Source organism: Protopterus annectens, chromosome 6.part0, assembly GCF_019279795.1.
Source record: "Protopterus annectens isolate FY-2018-M chromosome 6.part0, PAN1.0, whole genome shotgun sequence".
Classification (NCBI taxonomy): domain Eukaryota; kingdom Metazoa; phylum Chordata; order Ceratodontiformes; family Protopteridae; genus Protopterus; species Protopterus annectens.
This window is the reverse complement of record NC_056737.1, coordinates 1999749102-1999768944: the sequence shown is the minus strand read 5'-3', so window position 1 is coordinate 1999768944 and position 19843 is coordinate 1999749102. Positions and strand designations below refer to the sequence as shown.

The following is a 19843-nucleotide window of genomic DNA, read 5'->3' as shown; positions in this document are numbered from 1 at the left end:
GTTACTCTCTGCTCTCTGGATTAAAAACAAGCATGAAATGAAAAACTGTAGTAAATAAACCAGATAGTTAAACTATCCGTCATGTTAATGTATAGAAGTGCTAAGTACAGAGCATTACATTTTAAAATATACTGAGGACTCGCAGCAGAGGTTGCACGTAAACAATATTATGCTGAAGTAGTAGTTGTTTTCTTGCTTGCCTGTTTATTTGTTTCTAAGTGTTAACCAGGACAAATTACTGATTAACATAGATGTTTGTCAAGTGCAGTCCAAGAGCATTCTGCCTATAAGTGACTAGATCAGAGTCATAAAGTGGGCACATAAAGGCTAACGGAATCAAACCTTTGACTTAAGGAATTAGCTTGTTAACATCTACTAGACCCAGACATCCCCAGTAACCAAGTCAAAGCCCCAAAAGGTGGAGGTCTGCCCAGTATAGTAAGAAATGTTACAAGCAAGAATAGCAGTACAACTCATTGTTAAGATGTGCTCATACGTATTAACTCCTGCACGTCTTTTCTTTTCATATCAAGGAAGGTCAAACACATGACCATACTGAAGAATCATTCATTCTGAACCAGCACTCAGAAGCCAGCGATATAGCCTTAAGATCTGCTCTGAATGTAAGAGCCATGCCTTTATAGAACACATCTGAGCAAACTAGGACACGAAGGAATTCCCTGCAAACCATCTGCCCTTTCCAACTTTTATAGCTGGAATAGCTCAGCAGCTTAGTGAGAGTGTAGGACAATGCATGCAGGGCACTGGCAGATACATCCATAAGTAAACACCACCCTAGCCATAGCAAACAAATGTTTCATAAGCTTTCACCTAATCATTTTACAAATGAAAGGGTTTAGAGATACCTAACAAATCAAAGGACAGATATCTATCTCAACAGAAGGCTCCAGTATCTGTATTCCACATATTGTGGTCAGCACAGCTCCACGGAAGGAAACAAATATGAACAGGTGGTAAATAGATGGCCTAAAAAAAGTTGTGAACTGGTAGATTATATGAGGCTGTAGAAAACACCTTTGGTACTGAGCACAGAGGGTGTTACCTTCTGCAGGCACCAAGTTATATGTCTGCAGTAGCATGCAGGAGCTTGCCATTTTCTGTCAGCCCCCATTAGACCAGTAAAAACTGTTGATATGAAAGGGAGTAAAGAGGAAAGGGAATGCATGATTAGCCCTAAGAAAGATATAAAATATGGTAAGGCATAATACTGAAGACCACAAAAACACACTGTTGTAGCTCAAAGCAGATCTGAGCATTGCCATTTAGATTCTTGGCATAACTATAGAATGCTTTGTGGTTATCTTTGGAATCTTTGGCAATTTTATTTTTGTAACTAGCTTTGGAGGATTTCATGAGGGATCTCAGCTTCTTACTGAGGCTGGTAAGGGAGTTTTTTGCATCCTGGGATTTTCCTCTTTTCTGCAACAGTTTCTTCCTTCTGTTGTATAGTTTGTTTATGGTAGGTGACCACCAGATTGGCTTCCTTTTTTTGGAGGAGAGCATCTTGATTCTGTTTGGGATGGCACGATTCATGCACAAGTGGATGTGCTCGTACAGTGTTTTAGTGTAGAATTCAGCTGTCAAACTTTCAGCTCCCATCTGCATGGGTGTCATGAAGTTTGTCACTTTTGACTTGAGTAACATGAAGTTGGCTTTGGAGAAGTTTTTTTACGGATGTTTCCTTACTGGGGGGTGGGGGTGGGATGTGGATGTCAAGGGTGATCAGCTTATGGTCAGACCTGACCATTGAGGGGGTGACCACTGGTGTGGAGCATCTATCTCCCATGTTGGTAATGACCAAGTCTAGGATATTGGAGTCCCTGGTGGGACAATGAATTAGTTGATCCAGAACACTGGAATTTATGAATTCCAAGAACCATTGTGAAAAGGTGTTGGTACCCGAGTAGTTTTCCCAATTAATGGCAGGGTAGTTGAAATCACCCAGTATTAGGGTGTTTGGTTGTATCCTAATATTTTCCAGTATGTTTAGAAAGGTGTAGTGAGAATCTTGGGGCATGGTGGGGGATCTGTAGCAAGCTACAGTTTGGATTGCAGTCTTACCTAGTGTTAGTTGCACCTGGAGAATTTCAGATGCATTGTGTTGGGCAACTAGCCTGGAGGTGTGAATATCCTTGGTAAATATGGACACTCCTCCACCTTTAGTGTTTCGGTCGTGGTTTGGTGGCCGAAAATTGTGGTAAGAGTTGTAGCCTGGTATTGCAGGGGTGCTCTCTGGATCCATGATCCATGTCTTAGTTACTGCACAGATATCGATGTTCTCCATTTTTAGGAGTGCCTCGAAAGAGTGCATTTTGAGGTTTAGACTTCTAGCATTGAGTAGCATTACCTTCAGATTTTGCATGCTTGTATCTGTTACGGTGGTGGTTTTGTCCTGTGAACCTTGCCTAAAAAAGGCACTATAGGGTTGGCAAGAGCTTTAGCCAGTAACCTGAATCCCAGAGGTGGCAGGTGCAGACCATCTTTGGCAAAGCATCGTGTTTGTCGAGCATGTCGTCCCAGCCAGACAGATACTGGATCCCCTTTGAATGACACCAGAAGCTTAGCCAATTGTTGAAGTCAATCATTTTGTCCTTATACTGTGTTAAACTCACATGAATCTCACTTTTGTAAATCATTACCTAGGATTAGGAATGTTATGACTTTTTTAACAAATTATATATTATCTGTGTATGTTTCACTGTTCTACTACTTTATTTACTTTTGTATAACTATTGTAAAATTGTCTATATCCTGTGGAGCTTTTCTCTCCAGGCCTCCACTGAAAATGGGCTCTTCCAGGCTCAGTGGACTATCCTGGTCATCGAAGTGTAATAAATAAATAAATAAGTATCCTACATGCAGTAGGCACATTAAATTTGATGGTCACAGAGAGATCCTAAAACATGCATCAAACTGTAAATGGCATCCTCCATCTGAAAAATTACAGACTTAAATGAAAATGCAAGACTTGTAACATTTGAACCAATGAGTTTTTATTACTTAAAAAAGTCTAGTAATCTCTTATATAGCAATATAGTGACTTTAGCCAGACTATTAAATGAAATCTAATACATTATTCTCTCTTTCTGGTAAACTGAAGATAAAAAGTTTATTTCACTTATATCTGCCATAATGGATTCTTTTGCATTGATATCTGTTGTTGCAGATATAGAGAGGAGATTAAATAGGAATATGCATGTTGTATGACATCAGTTTTCCCACTCAAAAGTACACTTTCCACAATTTTCTTTTATTTTTACATGGCACTGGTAGATTTTATTGTCAATGTACAGTGAATGAGAATGCTGAGTATATCATTGTTGCTGAGACTGGTCTTCAAATTGAGAGGATCACATAGCAATAAATGTGATTTATGCATTTCTATGTGTCTTTCTTCCTGCACAAACTTTCTACTACTGTACTAGTCAAATGAATGCATATTTCCAGTATTATACTCTTCTTTAGTTAATGCAGCAAGTATTATAATGAGAATGCTCTCTTTGCTTTGTTGCAGTTGTGGTCAAGTTGTGGCTGAAAAGGTTAAAGGATCAGCCCACCCACACAGTTACCATATATATGAAAATATTGTTGTCACATAATAGCAACAGATTCAAATTTTGTAGAAGTTTGATTATTGAACGGTTATTTTGTCATAGTTACTAGTCCCTTTTAATTGATAATTTAAAAGTAACCAAATGCACAATGAATGCTGTTCATTTTGAAAGTTGCTCACATGATAAATAATTCAGGATATACTACTTGCCTTCTTGCATAGTTAATACAAAGTTCTTTTTTTACAGTTTCATAAAAGTTGTAAGGATACCTAACACATCATGCCAGTTAAGGTCATATGGATTTTAGGGAAATGCATGGGATAATATTTTTCAGCATGTTATAAAATAGGTTTCATATCATGTGGTTGAGGTTTGCAAGTTTGACTACTGGAAACACCGAAACTCACTGCCAAAACACAGAATACCGAAGATATGCTATGTTGGCTGCAACCCTGAATCCGAAAAACACCATACTCCTGAGCCAGGAACAAATGCTAACTTTGGTCCGGAAGAAGGGCAAAGCTGAGTTTCAAAACTGCTAGTCTTCGGTATTCTGAGCTTTGGTGTCCACATTTCCAATATTGTTCAGGTCAAGCTTGCATAGGTTTATAAGTGTTTATTAGGCTAATGACCACAGGGCCATTTTTAAGCTTAGCCATGGCTCATAAATCTCTGACAAGCCCTGATACCCTTGTGTAAACAAGGGTTTAGGAGATGAAGCATTTACAAGCAGGGGCCTGGGGGATGAACTATTTATAAGTTGCCTGTGTCTGTTAGAGATATAGGTGCCAAACCAGGGATGAATTTCCTGTTCCCCATCCAATTGATGCACTTGAATTGAGTTAGGGAGGAACTCTGCTTCACATGAATGGGGAGCCTGTTCCATAGACCAGGTAGTCTCTGGGATACATACCTGTCTGTCCAGCAGGTCCTATTTATATCACAGGCAATGTTTATATCTTTAGAATGGGTAATTCTGGTGCTGTTTGTTTTGTGGATATGCAGGAGGTCCATCAGAGTGGGGTCTGACAATGCCCCGTATGCCAGGCATAGATCTCCCCTCAAAAGACTGTAAGAGGCAGAATACTGGGACAGGCCCTTGATGTGGTCTGCATAGGACATTTTAGTTAAACCCTGTATTCTTTTAGTGAGGAATCTTTGTGGACATCACAGTTGTTGGATATGCCTGGTTTGGCATTGTACTCAGTGATAGGTCTGATGAATGCCAAATACAGTGGAACAATGACTTCCTTGGACTTAGATGCCATACCTTTGTTTATAAGTTATGCAACATAGAATGATTTTCTCACTAGTGTAGATACATGATGGTCAAAGGCTAGATTACTATATATGTGTGTCACTAAGTCCCTGACTACTGGGTCAACTCTATGGAGTGTATTGTAAATATGATAGTTACCAGGGGGTGGATGACTTCCCAAAGGATACTATTATGCATTTCCTGGCATTCAGTTTTAGTCCATGGTTCTAACACCAGTTGTTTGTCTGTCAGCCCCTTCTGGAGAACATTTGTGTCAATGTGGGATTCAATGACAGATCCTAATTTGCAATCATCAGCAAATTTATTCAGCCAGAGAACATTGACATTGGCCTTGAGTTCAGAGAAGTAAATGCCAAAAAAGAGGGGTCCTAGGACTGATCCCTGACAGACTCTACTTGTGACTGGCTTCTTTGTAGAAGTGGACTCCCCAATTCCAACTTCCTAGGTCCTATCTGTGAGCCAGTTGGCTATCCACTGGGTGACATATGAGTTTGGACCTAACCTCTTGAGCTTGTCAACAATGCCCTAGTGGGGCAAATGCCTTGCCCAGGCCAAGGTAGGCAGTGTGAACCATTTTTCCCTCATCTGTTGCTTTGGTTATCTTTTCAAAGAAGTCCACCAGGTTGAGAAGGCAAGATCTGCCCTTGACAAAACCAAACTGGGTTGGGCCAGTGTCTGGAGATTCACTGTATCTTTGTTGATCATTTCCATGCCTTGACCACATAATAGGAGACCATCAAATAGTGTTAGCTTGCCATTGCATAACTTACCTTTGAGGTTTTGAAGTTGTGAATTGGAAACTGAAAGGGCAGTGTATACTGCATTCAGTAATTCCATAAGATCATCCTTTTTGTGTTTGCTCTGATGTCTCAATTTCTCTCTTTACTGTTTACACACCATGTGGTACATCAGGCAATGAGCACCTGTCAGCGCTCATTGTTTCTGTAGCAGTTATGGGTTTTAAGGGCTCAAGTCGCTAGCCCAAGGTCCAGCCCTCCTTAGAGAGTGCTTGTTGTGATGTACACTGCTATATATGTATCATCTGGTTTTGTTATATATGTAAGATTAATCCATTGAATACCATTTTACATTTCATTTTACTGTGCTTAGTTTTAGGTGATATAAGTAAAGACTGAATATAACTACACAGTAAAATAAGTAATTTCTTTATGTGTAGGTTATGTATTAATCATTGTTTACTTGTTTTCTTTCAGGTTTTTTTAATTATTTCTACGTCATCAGGATGTATTTGTAACGAGACACTGTGATCTTAAAAATGGAATGATGATCTCATCTCCTCATTTGCCCCACTGTGGATTGCTTATCTAAAAGAAGCCTGCAGCCTATCATTTTCTGAAGGGCTTTAGCGAAATCGTAGCCATGAGTTCAGAGGAAAAGAGTATGTCACCAGCTCATAAAACATCAACTCCATCACATAGGAGTGCTTTAGCCGCATCATCTACCCTGAGAGACAGCAGACAGGTAAGATAAGATATTCATAGCCAGAGCATAGCTCTTTGGTGAATCAGTTAATGCTCTCAGTGCAGGCATATAATGATCAATCAGTCTCTTTTCATACCTGAGTTCTGACTAACAGGTAAATATTGTTCCTCTGAATAACAGAAGGCCCTTGACAGAGATTAACTGTGGGCCTAACAGCTTGTCTGGCAGCTGATGCAAGATTTTTTAAGGTACTTCACTTCAGTTATTTAAGAAAAGAAGGCAGAGCATGTGACTGTGGAGCTGCGACATAATCAACTTAGAAACAAATAAAAAGCTCTCATGGTGTCCATAGTAGGAGAAAACTAAATAGAATATGTTTAAAACATGAGACTACTGCATAAATAATAAATATGTAAAGTTTAGTACAAAACCAAGATCAAAAAGGTTAAGCAGTTTTTGCCTTTCTAACACCAGGAATTCAGCAAAACCATGAAAAATATCATTGAACTTAGTTTAAATGTTAAAACATCCATTCTTGTGATTTTTAAAATCCTGTCATCATCAAGCAATTAATTTGCAAGGTTGTAAATAGATGTGAAACTAAAATATACTGCAAACTAGAGAAACCAACAATTTCCAAGAAATAAAAATGCAGACAAGAATTGTTTTGAGTCTATATTTTCAGAAGGCCAATTTTTTCCAATACATACTTATATTTTTTTTTGTAAGAAGAATTTATTTAAAGTACAACTTGTGAGAGTGGTCAGGATGCACTCCAGTTTAGATCTTTTTAAAGTTGAATATGATAAAGTGTATAGTATATTCATACCTTTCAGACATACGAAATTCCTCAAAATTTACTGCTTTTGCGGGAAAAATAATGGGGTGCCATGGATTTCCAAGTGACCCCTTCAATTCCCAATTTATTTTTTTATTTTATTTACACTTTTAAAGTATGGCTGATGTCTTCACATCATCATCAGCGTATCCCACAATATCATCAATGTGCAGGGGTGTGCGTGATGACATCAGCTTCATGAGGCAGTGCCAGACTGCCTGCCAGACTCTCAGAGATGTGGGAGATTTCAAAAAATAAAAAAAAACTTCAGTTGTTTACACCTGCAGCCCACCCATGAATCATGGGTAGCATGTAGGAAAACATTCACTTTAACTGGAGAAAAGAGTGTTTTTTATTGTTAATTCCAGAGAACTGCAATGGAAACTAGGCATTTGGGAAGCTGATTTAAGATTCCCTATCATTGAATCGTCTTGTTTCTACTGTAAAATGACCTTATCATTGAATGAGTGATGGAGCAGCTAAATGTACAGTTGTGTCACCTAAAGTGTCCATTGAGACAAACATGGACAGTCGAGTTCCTGAAGGTAAAGTATAGTGCCCAGCAGGAAGAAGTGGTATGGATGAGAGTATACATCTTATATTGATTTAAATGTGCCCTTTTTGTCAGTTTTATTTCTATTGGAAAAACAGAATTTTATGCAACAATGACATATTCAATAGATGTATTACACAGGCTGATGTGACACACCTTGAAATATGTGGATAAACAGAAGTGTGGAAGTGAAAGTGAACTAATACAGTTGGTAGAATAAGTGTATCATTTAGTTAGTAAGTTAGTAGGAACTGCATTTTTTGACTGGTGCCCTACTTGTTAGACCGCTGTTACATTTCAAAGAAAACTCTATTTATATTTGATCAAGCTGTAATAATGACAGTAAACGTAGGATTGCTATCAACTTTCTTCCTCTTGTCAATGTCAGCTGTGTGTAGCTGGAGTAATGAAGGTAGGTTGTTGGCATGTTCTGCTCCAAGAGTACAGTGCTGTCTTTTCTCGGAAAGGTATCAGGAGTTGGAGTTTCATGTCATGTGTAGGGATACTGTAACTCCTCTTGTTTGGTTTTAAAAAGGGGTGTTTTATTTTAAAACTGAAGGAATTAACACTAATTGTGATGACTGCCGCAGATTTCAGATAATTGTATATTTTTTTTAGAAGTGGTATGGGGGATCATACCTCTCAAGTGCCCCTGATTTGGACCCACATTTTAGCTTCATCCTCGTCCCTCTTAATCTCTTTTAAAACTGGTGACTTTTGGAGAAAAGGTGGTGAATTACACTTGAATAATAACAATAATTAGACTTATAAACTTGTTTTATTTCAGAAAATGTGTACTTCACCTTCTCTTGTTCTTTCAGTGTATCAGGTTAATAGTGGAAATATTCTAAGTGTCACTGATTTTATTTAGATTTGTCCCTGATTCATTGAGAGCTATGTGGTGGATTAATATAGATGTGGAAAATGCTTGTTCATGTCACTGAACTTACGTAAGTCTTTAGATGTCCAGTGGTATTGAGTACTGTGAAGATATTGATTACAATGTGTATATCTATCATTTCTGCTGAACTCTGTATGTGCTCTAACATTCTATGCTGAAACTCAGAAGGCCTGCAATCAATTTATGATAAGGAGAAACCTGTTTACATGCTTCTTATTGTATTTTACCTGTCTATAGTTACTGGTTATGCTGCCGTTTGCTTTTGAAGTTATTGGCGTAGAAAAAAATCACTATGATTGACTTTTGATACTAGCCAGAGGCTGAGTTCTTATATGACATTCTTAGCAGTTTGATCTTCTTCTTCTTCTTCTTTCAGCTTTTCCCGGTTAGGGGTTGCCACAGTGGATCACCTGTCCGCTCATGATTGGCAGTGGAGTTTTACAGTGTCAAGTTGCCAGCCCGATGCCCAACCTTCCACAGAAGGCACACACTCATGCCTAGGGCCAATTTAGAGTGTCCAATCCACCTACAGCATGTCTTTGGGATGTGGGAGGAAACTAGAGCACCCGGAGGAAATCCATGTGACCACAGGGAAGACATGCAGACTCCGCACAGAAGGCACCCCAGCCAAGAATCAAACCGGAGAACCTCTTGCTGTGAGGCGGCAACAGCAGTTCGATAATACTCATTATAGAAATCATTTGTATTGATAGTTACATCAGTGAAACATTTTTTATGATCAGAGAGTGAAGACTTGTCATTTAAAGCTGTCCTGTCAGCTTTTCCCTGACTGATAATTCAAACTTACTTTGTAGCATTCTTCAATTTTCTATGTATTGACATCATTACTGGTCTGAGAGTGTTTATAATTACTCTATGATTTTATCTCTTTTCAGTTATGTTATGGTTTGTCTGTGGTGGTACTCTTGTATTAAACTCAGGTTTATGAAAGAGATAGCAGGTTTCTTATTTCAAGAGCTTATCCTTAGCTAAGTGACTTTGCCACATTAACAGTTCAGTATCAGCTTTATCATGGATTTATAGTACTGTTATGGAGAAGGTGATTGATAAATGGATATGCAGAGTAGTAGAAAGTAAGGTTGGAGGTGAGGAGTTTGGATTCAGATCAGGATGCAGTACAACTGACTCAGTGTTTGCAATGAAGCAGTTAGTTGAGAAGAAGCTAGAGATGAGGAAGGAGTCCAACTGGGAATTCCTACACTTGGAGAAAGCATGAGACAGGGCCCCAAGAAAGCTGATTTAGGCAGTACTGCAATGATTCAAAGTCCCAGAAACATTGGTAGAAATAGTGTAGGCTACGTACAAGGACCCCATAACTCAAGAACAAACGGTGTTTTGTCTCACAGAAGGATTCTTCCTAGTGGGAGTGTGTGTGCACCAGAGTTCAATTCTGAGCTGTTCATACTGGTGTTGGATTACATTAGCAAACAGGTTGGAGGGGAAAGATCAACAAAGTTGCTGTATGCAGATGATGTGGCATTACAGGCAGACTCTGTGCAAAAACTTCAGCAAAGGATAGGGGAATGGAATGAAAACTGAAGGCACATGCGATGAAACTAAGTACATATAAGACTGAGAATTTAGACAGAAGAGAAGATAGTGGAAGAGGTTAATAGCTTCACGTATCTGGGTGGGGTGGTTGAGGAGAAGGGAAGTCAGAATGAAGAGGTCAAAGATGGAATTAGAGGGGCAGCAGCCAAACAGCACAGTGAGTCACGTGTAGTGTATAACAGAAGAATGCCAAAGAAGCTGAAAAGTAAGGTATACAAAACAATGGTGTAACTTGTACTACTTTACTATACAGAAACTTGGGCAGTAAAGGCAGAGCAGATGAGGATGCTAGAGGTGATGGAAATGAAAATCTTGAGCAGTTGGTAGGATGCACACTGTGGGACAGATGAAGAAATGAGGACATAAGAGCAGAAGCCATAGTAACTCCAGTTGCAGAAAAGATCAGAGAGAACAGATTATGGTGTTTGGGCACATGAGCAGAAAAGCAGAGGACAGTCTGGTTAAGAAGATTTGGAACAAGTAGGAAGAAGGAAAGAGGAAATGAGGGAATCCAGCAAAGATGTAGAGGGATTGTGTGAGAGAGGATCTACGATAGTCAGGTATGAGTGTCAAAGAAGGCAGGAGCATGGCATTGAATCCAGAGAGATGGCGACAGTCAACACAACACCCAAACCCCATGTAGAAAATGGGAAAAGGGGGAATTGATGATGATGATAATGATGATGATAGAACTGATGTTCTTTGTGTTTCACTGTTGCAGTCATCACCTGTGGGTTATCCCTGCTGTGGTAGCCCTCGGCCAGCCCAAATACCAGAATCAATGTTTTTTTTGCGTCAGCTTCCATTGCCTGTAGTCCGACATCAGGTCGTCAGTGCTATAAAGCAAGGCAGCCGACGTCATTACATCAGTCTTTCTTGCCGTGGAGCCCGTAGCAGAAGCAGTCCACAAAAGTGCCGGTCATTCGCTACCAGAGTTTCAATTTCAGGTGAAAACGTCTAAAGCTAAGTACCCTATTGGGGACCCTTTTTTCTTGCACTAACCGATGTCCAAAAAATTAATAATTGCCTCAACTGTGGAAAGCAGATCCCACACCAGGACTTTCATTCTTACTGCATCACTTGTTTAGGCCTAGACAGTGACGTCCCCCGTTGCCGGTTCTGTGCCCTCTTTAACGCGAGAACCATTCGCCGTAGAGTTCTTATTGTAGACAAGTATTTTTGTGTTCCATGTTTGCATTCCGAAATGACATCCATCAGCCAACAATCTGTGGACATTCCAAAAAAATGCATAGATAAAGAGAGAGACAGACCATACAAGGCTAAACCTTCTGAAGACTCTACTGCTAAGCAGTTCTATGGAATTCAGTGAGGTGCTTTCGCAGCCCCTGATGCCCGATTTGATATCTATGCAACCTTCTACCTAGACCCTTTCAGAGTCTGGTATGCTGCAGAAATCTTTGTCTTCCGAGCCTTTGGCTGTCTCTGTCTCGATTGTGTTCAGAGCCATGACTCAGGCACTGGCTTCCAAGGAGGCCTTTCGCACTATTGAATCTAGACAAAAAATGACATCTTCTCATCCAACTACCATTTCTCTCAGACTGACTGATACTCTTAGGCCAAGAAGCCAGGCCACTCCTCGAAAATCTGCTTCTAGCCACCATCTTGCCCCTGTTCTTCCACCCCAAGCACAAATGCTTAAAATTGCAGAGGATTAATCATCTCCCTTATCAGGGGTAGTCAGGCCACAACTTCTAAAAGGAAAAGATACCCTTCTCCAGAAATTATGACAGAACAGGATTCTGAGCAATCTGACTATTCAGATTTTGAAGAGGAACAACAACCTCTGACTGCTTATGAGGATTCAGATGCAGAGGAATCCATTCCTTCTGCCTCCCCTCCAGAAGACCTTTCCTTTGGGGAAACCATTCACATCCTCAGGGAACATTTCCATTGGGAATCTCAGGATTTCCCCCAGTCTAAGAAAAAACTTAGAGAGTTTCTGGGCCCGCCTCAGCACAGACCCCTGGCCATCCCCCCCTATTTTAGAAGTGGTGGATGATGTTTTCCATGAATATGAATCCTGCTTAGCCACTGATGCCCTACCACCTGCTCCCAGTAAACCTGACAGGTTATACCTGACACATATACCTGTACAGAAATCCTGTTGCAGACCCAGAGGTCATTACACAGGGACCCAAAGGAGCTAAACTAGTTCTGCCAAGAATCCTATTCCTTCTGATAAGGATTCCAGAGCTCTGGATAGATGGGGTAAAAAAGTATATACCTCTGCAGCCTTATCTGTCAGAGCACTCAACTGTCAGCTCCATATGTTAAAATATCAACAACACACCTTGGAGCTTTTAAAACTAAAGATTTCAACCTTTCCTGACTGTGCCAATTCGAAAGAATTAGCAGATTTGCTGAACTCTACCTGTCGAGTGGCCAAGCACTCATTACACTGTGGATATGATGCCATAGAAGCCTCTAGCAGAGCAGCAGTGTCAGGATCTGTCATTAGGAGACATGCATGGTTGAAGGAACAACCTCTCCCTGATCATGTCAAGTCTAAACTAATTGATGCACCTCTGGATAAGGACCGTTTGTTTGAAGTAAAAGCAGAAGAGGTGCTTAAAAAGATGGAAGACAAAGCAAAATCTATGCAAACAGTAACAGATTTCTTTCAGGTTCAACCTCCCAGGTTCAGCAGGAACTTTCCCTCTAAGCACTGGTCCTTCCCTGCACCTAGCAGACAGGGCCAAGGTAAACCCCACAGGGACAGACCATCCAGGCCCCTATCCCGGGGCCAGCAGAGAAGCAAACAATGGACCACATCTGCCCCAAGGCAGGGAGTTCTAAGCCACCCTTCTATTATCAAAACCACCAATGACGCTCTGTTCCCCCCTCTGCCCTCCCTTCACACACCAAAAGCTATGAGGAAGGCTCTCCCTCTGCAAAGAAAATTGGCTTTCTGTAACAAAGGGCCAATTGGTCTTAAAGATAATTTTTCAGGGATACAAATTCTCTTTCAGCGAGATCCCATTTCCAAGAGGGTACCCAGACTTACCTTCAAATCAGTGGGCAGAGGCATTGAAACAGTTCCAAACTCTCATATCCCAGGGGACAATAGAACCTGTCCCCTCAGATCAAACAGGCAAAGGCTTTTATTCCAGACTATTCCTTGTTCCCAAAAAAGAGGGCACTTGGTGCCCCATCCTGGATCTATCCATTCTGAACATTTACCGGGTGGGCCTCAGATTCAAAATGCTATCTATGCAGCAGCTGCTGCCTATGCTGACAAACAATGCCTGGCTATTGACCCTAGACCTAAAAGATGCCTACATCCACATCCTCATAAGGGAATCCTGCAGGAAATTCCACAACTTCAGAACAGGCTCACAACACTTTCAGTTCTCTGCACTATCCTTTGGCTTATCTACTGCACCCAGAGTATTCACCAAATGCTTAGCCTCGGCCATAGCATTTTGCAGACAGAGAAATATACAGAATTACCCTTATCTGGATGACTGCCTCATTCAGGCAGAGTGCAAAGAAAAGCTGCTCCAGGACCTTCTCTTTGTCAAAACCCTCCTAACTTCCCTAGGGTTCACCATCAGCATGAAGAAATCAAAACAAACACCATCCAGGAAGATAATTTTCTTGGGAGCACTGCTGGACATAGCATCCCAAATGGCCTTCCTATCCCCAGAAAAGCAGAGCTTCCTGCCCCTCTACTTTACCCAGAAGTCATCTCACTGTGAGGAAGTTCCTGCAAGCCCTGGGGTACATGGCACCGTGCATCCTTCTAATTCTGCTGTCCGGGCTTCACATGAGGAAACCTCAGTGGCATCTGAAGAACCTTTGGTGTCAGCACTCAGCTTCTAGAGACCTCTCTCCTTCTGATCCAATGTATAAGGGCTGATAAAGGTTTCTCTGGTGGGCAGGGGCCTGTGCCAAGAACAAGGGTCTTCCCTTCATCCTCTGCCCTACCGGCCAGACCATCACCACCGACACCTCAGACATTGCTTGGGGTGCTCATCTAGCAGGCAGGTGCACCCAAGGTCTTTGGGATGCCCAGCACCTTCCCTTACACATCAATCAGAAAGAAATGATGGCAGCACAAAAGGCTCTGACATCCTTCAAACCCCATCTCAGGCCAGGGGTTCTCCTTATAAAAACAGACCACCACAGTAATGTGGTATATCAACAAACAGGGGGGGACCCAATCTTACCCTTTGTGCAAGCTAGCCATGAACCTCTGGCTGACAGCCGCCTCCATGGTTCTACACCTAATTGCCCAATACCTACCAGGGGTCAGCAACACCCCGGCAGACCACCTAAGCAGAAACTTGATGGACCCGCACAAATGGTAGCTCCACAGAAAAATCTTTCTGCAAATCACTCAAGAATGGGGGACTCTGGAGGTGAATCTCTTTGCTTCGCACCTCAACCACCAGCTGAAAAAATTCTGTACCAGGGAGTATCACCACCTAGCCTGTAAGGTGGATGCCTTGACCTTCCCCTGGAACACCCTTTTTGTGTATGCTTTCCCTCCTCTGCCTCTTATTCCCAAGGTACTGATCAAAATAAGGGAGGAGAGACCAAAGGCCATCCTTATTGCTCTAGATTGGCCTAGACAGCATTGGTACCCCTTACTGCGCAGCCCGACTTTACAGTCCCTCAGGCAGCTTCCCCTGATCTCAGACCTCTTGACCAGGTTGGGGGGGGAATACTGCACCCAGACTTGCAGACTCTCAATCTTTCAGCCTGGCTAATACTTTAAAAGCAAACAAGGAGTCCCTGTTAAGCAAACAGGTCCTGGACATTATCACAGAGGCCAGAACGCCAAGTACCAGAAACTCTTATGCAGGGAAATGGAAAAGATTCTGCTCCTGGAGCCAGTCCAGAGAGGGCAGTACCTCACATCCTTCCATCCCTCTTATCTTGGACTACCTAGCCGAGTTACTCAATAGTGGCCTCTCCTTCTCTTCTATTAAAATCCATGCCTCAGCCAATTCAGCTCATTTCAATTTAGACATACCCCTGTTCTCACATCCTTTGATTAAACAATTCCTGAAAGGGGCTTCTAATATCAGACCTCCCAGAAGGTCTCCCACACCAGCCTGAGACCTGAATTATGTTTTAGAAAAACTAACTTTACCTCCATTCAAACCTGCTGCTTCAGCAGAATTGAAATACCTCTCCTGGAAGATTGCTTTGCTACTAGCTATCACCTCAGCCAGAAGGGTTCAGAACTTCAGGCACTCACGGCTGTTGAGCCCTTCATCATTTTCCATTCAGACAGGGTCTCCCTGAGGACTAATCCTTCATTTATGCCCAAGGTGGTATCTGATGTGACCCTCAACCAGGCCATACATCTACCCACCTTCATTCCCAACCCTCAAAACAAGGGGGAAAGAATTTTGTACTCACTAGACACGCACAGACAACTCAGATACTACCTGAACAGTACTAAATCCTTCAGAAAAACAGACTAGCATCTTGTCAGCTTTGCCGCAGGGGCAGAGGGGAAGCCCATTTCCAAACAAAACATTTCCAAATGGATATCACACTGTATCCATTTCTGCTACAGACTACATGGAAAATCACCCTAAGTCTATTCATACCCATTGCACAGGGCAGCCTCCACTTCCACAGCCTCCTTCAGAGGAGTCCCCACCAGGGACATCTTGTAAGCTGCCACCTGGACCACTGTCCATACCTTTACAAAGCATTACCACCTACCTCTTTTTTCTAAGTCTAGGGCAGGCTTTGCCTCTGCAGTTCTGCAGGGCTTCCTGACCCATGCCTAGGGGTCTAACCTGTCATTCCACCCCTCTCTTTAGCTTTGGGAATCCTCCCACAGGTGATGACTGCAACAGTGAAATACAAAGAACATAGTACAGTTGTGTGCACTTACCATAAATGTAGATGTTCGAGTGTATTCACTGTTGCAGTCCTGGTTTCTCTCCCTCCATCCCCCTTATATCCTCTTTCCCTAGCTTTTAACCACCAGAAACACTTTACCTTATTTCCTTGTTCTTCTGATGGGTTAGGGCAATAAAAACTGATGTAATGACGTTGGCTGCCTTGCTTTATAGCACTGACGACCTGACATCAGACTACAGGCGGCGGCAGACAACTCAAAAAAAATTGACTCTGGTATTTGGGCTGGCCAAGGGCTACCACAGCAGGGATAACCCACAGGTGATGACTGCAACAGTGAATACACTCGAAAATCTACATTTATGGCAAGTGTACACAACTGTACTTTTTTCTACCTCCTTTAGGAGGTTTGTCATCTAAACCAGAATAACCATTAAATACAGTGACTGAATCAGGATTACTGACTTTAGTTCAAGATTTTTTCACAGCATATTCATTTCATGAATGCAAATTTATCAATGCCTGAAAATTATCAGTCAATTTCATACCTCTTAACTATAATACATGACATCTGGATAAAGCCTTAAATAAATTGGGGGCTAAGATCCAAAAATAAGGACAGATTTAAAATATAGTTCTAATAAACTTAGAATGTTGTTAGAATAACAGGTTACTAGCAGTTAATTTTATTTTTATAAAAGAAAATGGCATTTTAGTTTTATATAAGTTGAAATTTTGATACAAGCTCAAGTGCTGATATAAATAAAACACTATTGTTCTGGTTATATTTTGTGATTAATATTTGTCTGTTCTTCAATTTGCATTTGAATGTTAGTATCCCACAATTCCGGTGGGGTGGGTGGAGTTACATATTTGACCAGTTGTACCTACTTTTCATGGGCCTGTGTTCAAATTTTTGATGTTTCCAGATTCAGAGGTATGAGTATATTTAAAGATAGGGAATATCTTATGTATTTTCTTAGCAAATCAGAGAAGAAGTTGGATATGACATTTTTGCTATGGTATAATTCTCTAAAGACCACTAACACCATTGCAGAAGATAATTTTCTAAAGCTTTAATAATTAAATATAACAGTGAAAACAAACCAATAAAGGACATCATAAAAAACAATTGGAATATTTTCAAAACAGACAATGAAATTTGCAGAAACGTGTGGGAAATCCATAATTTTATTTTCAAGACAAGCAGGAATCTTAAAAACTTATTAGAAAACCAAAATAGAACACACCAATTCAGCCAAGTGACAGGTACACTGAAGTGTGGCTTATGCAATCAGTGTGGTTTCATTTTGGAGAATGCATCTTTAACTATAAACAGTTCTAATACTGTTAAGGTGCCTTTCGCCAAAGGCAATTGTGCCACAAAATGGGTAATATAGACAGAACTGTGCTGAAGCTCCCGATGTTTTTATGTTGGTAAAATGAAGAGACACCTCTGTAAACGAATTTACGAATACAACTATGATGTCTTAAAATGTAATATTAATAATTCTCTTTCTAAACACACACAAAACTGTTTTAACTTTAAAAAAATGTATTTTGGATTTTGGAAGAGGTATCTTTAAATGAATGAGGGGAGGCAGTGGGAAACTCTGATCGAGTACAAATAATTAATGTGGCAGTTCAAACTTAATGCTGCTACTTTTCCTGGACTTAATGAACATGTTTCTATAGCACCTGTTTTAAAGCTTAGATCTACTAAGCTATAGAAACATTAACACATGCACATTTTTATTTTAAGTTTTTTAACAGCAAGTATAATGTTTTTTCAAAGACATAAATGCTTTAAAACACTTCATTAATGTTAAGATAACTTGCACAGTTTTTTTGTGAAATTTAACATTTTTTTACTTTTACAGCTAAATTTGATGCTAGTAAGTCTGTTTTACACAATTTTTGGTTTATCAAGTTTGCAGTATATTTTAGTTTTGTATCTTTTTATACCTTGTAAATTAATTGCTTGATGACAATAAGATTTTAAAAATCATATGACTGGAGGTTTTAACAGTTAAATTGAGTTCAAAGTGTTTTTTTCATGGTTCTGATCAAGCCCTGGCATTAGAAGGATGAAAACCCTTAACCTTTTAGAACGTAATTTTCTATTAAACTTTACATATTTATTAGTTATGTGGTAGTCTCATGTTTTTGAGATATTTCATTTGTTTTTTCCCTGCTATGGACACTGTGAGCTTTTTATGTGTTTCACTTCAGTTATTGACCAAAGGTTTTAAATATTCTTCAGTAACCCACATTTAAAAGTATAACTTTATATCTGGAAAATTAGGTTTAATAAATATGGCTGACTATTTTGAGTTAGGAAATAAAACATGAGCAAATATGGATAACTGTTTTGAGTCAGGAAGTAAAACATGACTGTAGGATTAAGTAGTTTGGCCATATTAGTGGATATGGGTAAAGTTTTGCTTCATACCATATGAGGAAATAATTAAAGTTCTATTTTCCATGTAGTAAATCAACACATAATCAAGTGGGTAATAAAGTGCCTAGCACAAAGAAAACAAAGGTTCACAATTAAAGGCATTTTCAGACTGCGTTAATGTGATTAGTGGAGTTTTTTAGGAAAGTGGGCCTGTCATCATTCCCATATTATTAAACATTTTTACAACCAGCCTAAAGCTCAGCCCGTATAGCCAGATCTGCAGATTACCATATGATAGGTGACATCACTACAATGCTTAAATATCTAACCCCTTTTTACAGCTTGATTTAAATTAAATTTACACACATAGTTGTGCATACAGGCATATGTTAAGTTCTTAAAAAGTGTTTTGGAAATCTTTTTATAGTAACATTCCTATAAATTAATAAATTAGTTATTTTGATACAGTATCTTGTATATTTCTAATGATATGGTGAAATATTTAGGAATAATTATGATAAAACTTTGATTTTTTTGCAGTCATGTTTCATTTAGTAAAGATTACACAGTGAAATCTCCACTATATAAATATATAGTATTTAGAGATTCTTAGGTTCATAGGTTCATAGATAGGTACTAGGCTATCGGCCCTGGGGCCCATACAAGCCCAGCCAAAAAGGCATCCTGGCTTTTGCCACCCAAGAAAATTATTTTCCTGTGCCACTGTCGAGCAGAGCCACAGAGGTGATCCCCGGGGTGAATTTCCTATTTCCCATCCAATCATCAAGATTTTTCTTGAAGAGTGCTAATGAGGAGCTTTGTTTGATATAGATAGGTAGTTTATTTCAGAGAATGGGAAGTCTCTGGGACAGGAATCTATCCCTCTGGCATGTTCTGTTTATTTTGGCGACAAGGTTTAGGTTCCTAGAGCATGTAGCTCAGAGGGATTGGGATTTCTTTAAGTGGAGCATGTCCAACAGTTCTGGGTTTGACATAGCTTTGTATGTTAGGCAGAGATCACCTCTGAGTAGGCGATATGCGACGGAGTAAATCTGGAGTTTTTTGAGACAGTCAGCGTAGGGCATCTGTTTGAGGCCGGTAATCCTCTTTGTGAGGTATTTCTGTGGCCTTTCCAGTTGTTGGAGATGTCTTGTGAGGTACATACCAAAAGGGGAGTTGATGAGTAGAGGGGAACAATTACCTCTTTTTTTTCTGGATGAGAAGCATTTTGTAATGAGGTGTGCCACATAGAAGGATTTCCTGACTACTGTGGTGATGTGATTATCAAAGGAGAGACTACAGTCCACCTGTGTCCCAAGGTCTCTTATCACACTTTCGGTGTTAAAGTATACTACCGCCTATGTTGTAGTTCATGAGTACAGAGTTTTTACCAAAGGGGATGACAATGTACTTTTTGGCATTGAGCTTGAGGCCATG

The 19843-nt window shown here is 40.3% G+C and overlaps 1 protein-coding gene across 2 annotated transcripts in view; it reads left to right on the top strand.

Annotated features, from left to right (window-relative positions):
- OSBPL6 (oxysterol binding protein like 6) overlaps positions 1 to 19843 on the top strand; it is a 1023860-nt gene that overhangs the window by 127529 nt on the left and 876488 nt on the right. For both annotated transcript variants that reach the window (XM_044075314.1, XM_044075313.1), the window contains exon 2: positions 6069 to 6336. In XM_044075314.1, coding sequence (XP_043931249.1) covers positions 6235 to 6336 — 102 coding nt within the window. In that variant the 5' untranslated portion in view covers positions 6069 to 6234. The remainder of the gene's footprint in view (positions 1 to 6068; positions 6337 to 19843) is intronic.